The sequence below is a fragment of the Emiliania huxleyi genome, assembly GCF_000372725.1.
Source record: "Emiliania huxleyi CCMP1516 unplaced genomic scaffold EMIHUscaffold_101, whole genome shotgun sequence".
Lineage (NCBI taxonomy): Eukaryota > Haptophyta > Isochrysidales > Noelaerhabdaceae > Emiliania > Emiliania huxleyi.
The window spans coordinates 73,573-75,146 of NW_005202368.1; the positions used below are offsets into that span (position 1 = coordinate 73,573).

The following is a 1,574-nucleotide window of genomic DNA, read 5'->3' on the forward strand; positions in this document are numbered from 1 at the left end:
GCGGTGCGGTGGTGAGCGTGGAGGTGTGGAGGGTCTGTGTATGCGACTCACTAGGGGCGACAGGGGAGAGCGGACGCGCTTGCAAAAGACAGGGGGGGTGCGTGGTGGGGGAGGGGAGGCGGGGGGGGGAGGAGGGGGGGCAAGAGTGGGGGACACGGTGGCGAGGCTCGCGTGAGAGCGAAGCGAAGGGCCGTCCGCGCCTCGACGCTCTCGTCGACCGCCACATGGATCTCCTTGATCGTCCCAGCGTGCGGCGACTTGACCTCGACCGTCACCTTGTCCGTCTCAACCTCGGCGACCGTCTCCTCGAGCGCGACGTAGTCGCCCGGCTTCTTTGCGATCGAGAGGATAGTCCCCTCCGAGATCGAGTCGCCCATCTCCGGCACCGGAACCTCCACAGTCTCTCCATCCGTCGCGAGCCACCGACGCCTCGGCGCTGCCAGCGGCTGCGGCGTGCGCGCGAGATCCAACCGGGCGAGCGAGGCGGGAGCGGCGAGTCGGCTCGCGGCGGAGAATGCGCGGGGCGCCAGCTGCGTGTACAGGCGACGCCGTGTCGCCTGTCGGAAGAGCTTGTGTGGCGCCAACATTTGGCTGGCGAACTCGTCGGCGTCGGGGAGCGAGCGTCCCTGACCCGGGATTTCTTTTGCACCGTGCTGGTAGGGATTGCGCGCTCATTGAAGCAGACCTCTCGGACGCACCGAGCCAAAGACTGAGTCTGGGGACAGCGCATGGTAGAAATGATAGTGTCAGCGAGGAGTGTCGCACCAGCCAACCCATCTCATGGCCCTCTCGTCGAGGTTAGAAGAGAAGACACATTTCTTGTTGGCTTCTAAAAATCTCTCTCGAGGTTGCAACGCATAATAGTGATCGTGCCGCCTCTTTCGGCGTCTTCGTTTTGAGTAGGACATATGAGTTTTAATGAAAGGAGAATCGTGCTTTTTGGGTTGGGTTGGGTTGTGGGCCTGGGTTGGGTTGTTCCGCGTAAGGTTGGGTCGTCGCGAAGGGTGAGGTCTCGACCGCCGCCGCTCACGCCAGCGGACGGCCACCATCGGTGTTTTTGGCTTCGCCACCGTCCAAGGCGTGCGCCATGCGCTCGCCGACATCGAGCGAGCACGCCTGTCCGACGAGTGGCTTGCTGTGTGGACGCCTTCTTGTGGCTCTCGCCAAGAGCGTTTTGCGTCCCGGTGGGTGGGAGAATATGTGATAGGAACGAGTGTATCGCTTTGACGGATCGACCGTACTTGTTATCAAGACTGATATGACGCACGCAGTGACACATCAGACGACACATATTCTCACCCTTGGAGAGGGGGGGGGCCTCGATTCTTGCTTCCTCCAGAGTAAAAAGAATTCCAGTTGCTTCCCCCAGAGTGCCTCGATTTGAGAGATGTCCTCTTCCACACACATGATCAACAGTCTTCTGGCTGGCCCACGAGCAAGTGTAAAGGGTAGTCTGCTCATAGTCCCTGAAGGCCCTCCTCGCCGCTCTCGTTGTACGAATAAGAGAAACGGGATACCGTCGGGTCTCTATTTTAAGGGCAGGTAAACAGCAATAGATCCGGCCCTCAAGCGGG

General features: G+C 60.6%; 1 protein-coding gene across 1 annotated transcript; it reads right to left on the bottom strand.

Moving 5' to 3' along the window:
• Window positions 1-156: 156 nt before the first annotated feature.
• Window positions 157-587, bottom strand: EMIHUDRAFT_221999 (Hypothetical protein; the record flags this gene model as incomplete). The annotated part of the gene is made up of 1 exon (XM_005793351.1): window positions 157-587. A coding segment is annotated over one exon (431 nt), but the record flags the coding sequence as incomplete, so codon positions are not given.
• Between the last annotated feature and the right edge of the window lie 987 nt (window positions 588-1,574).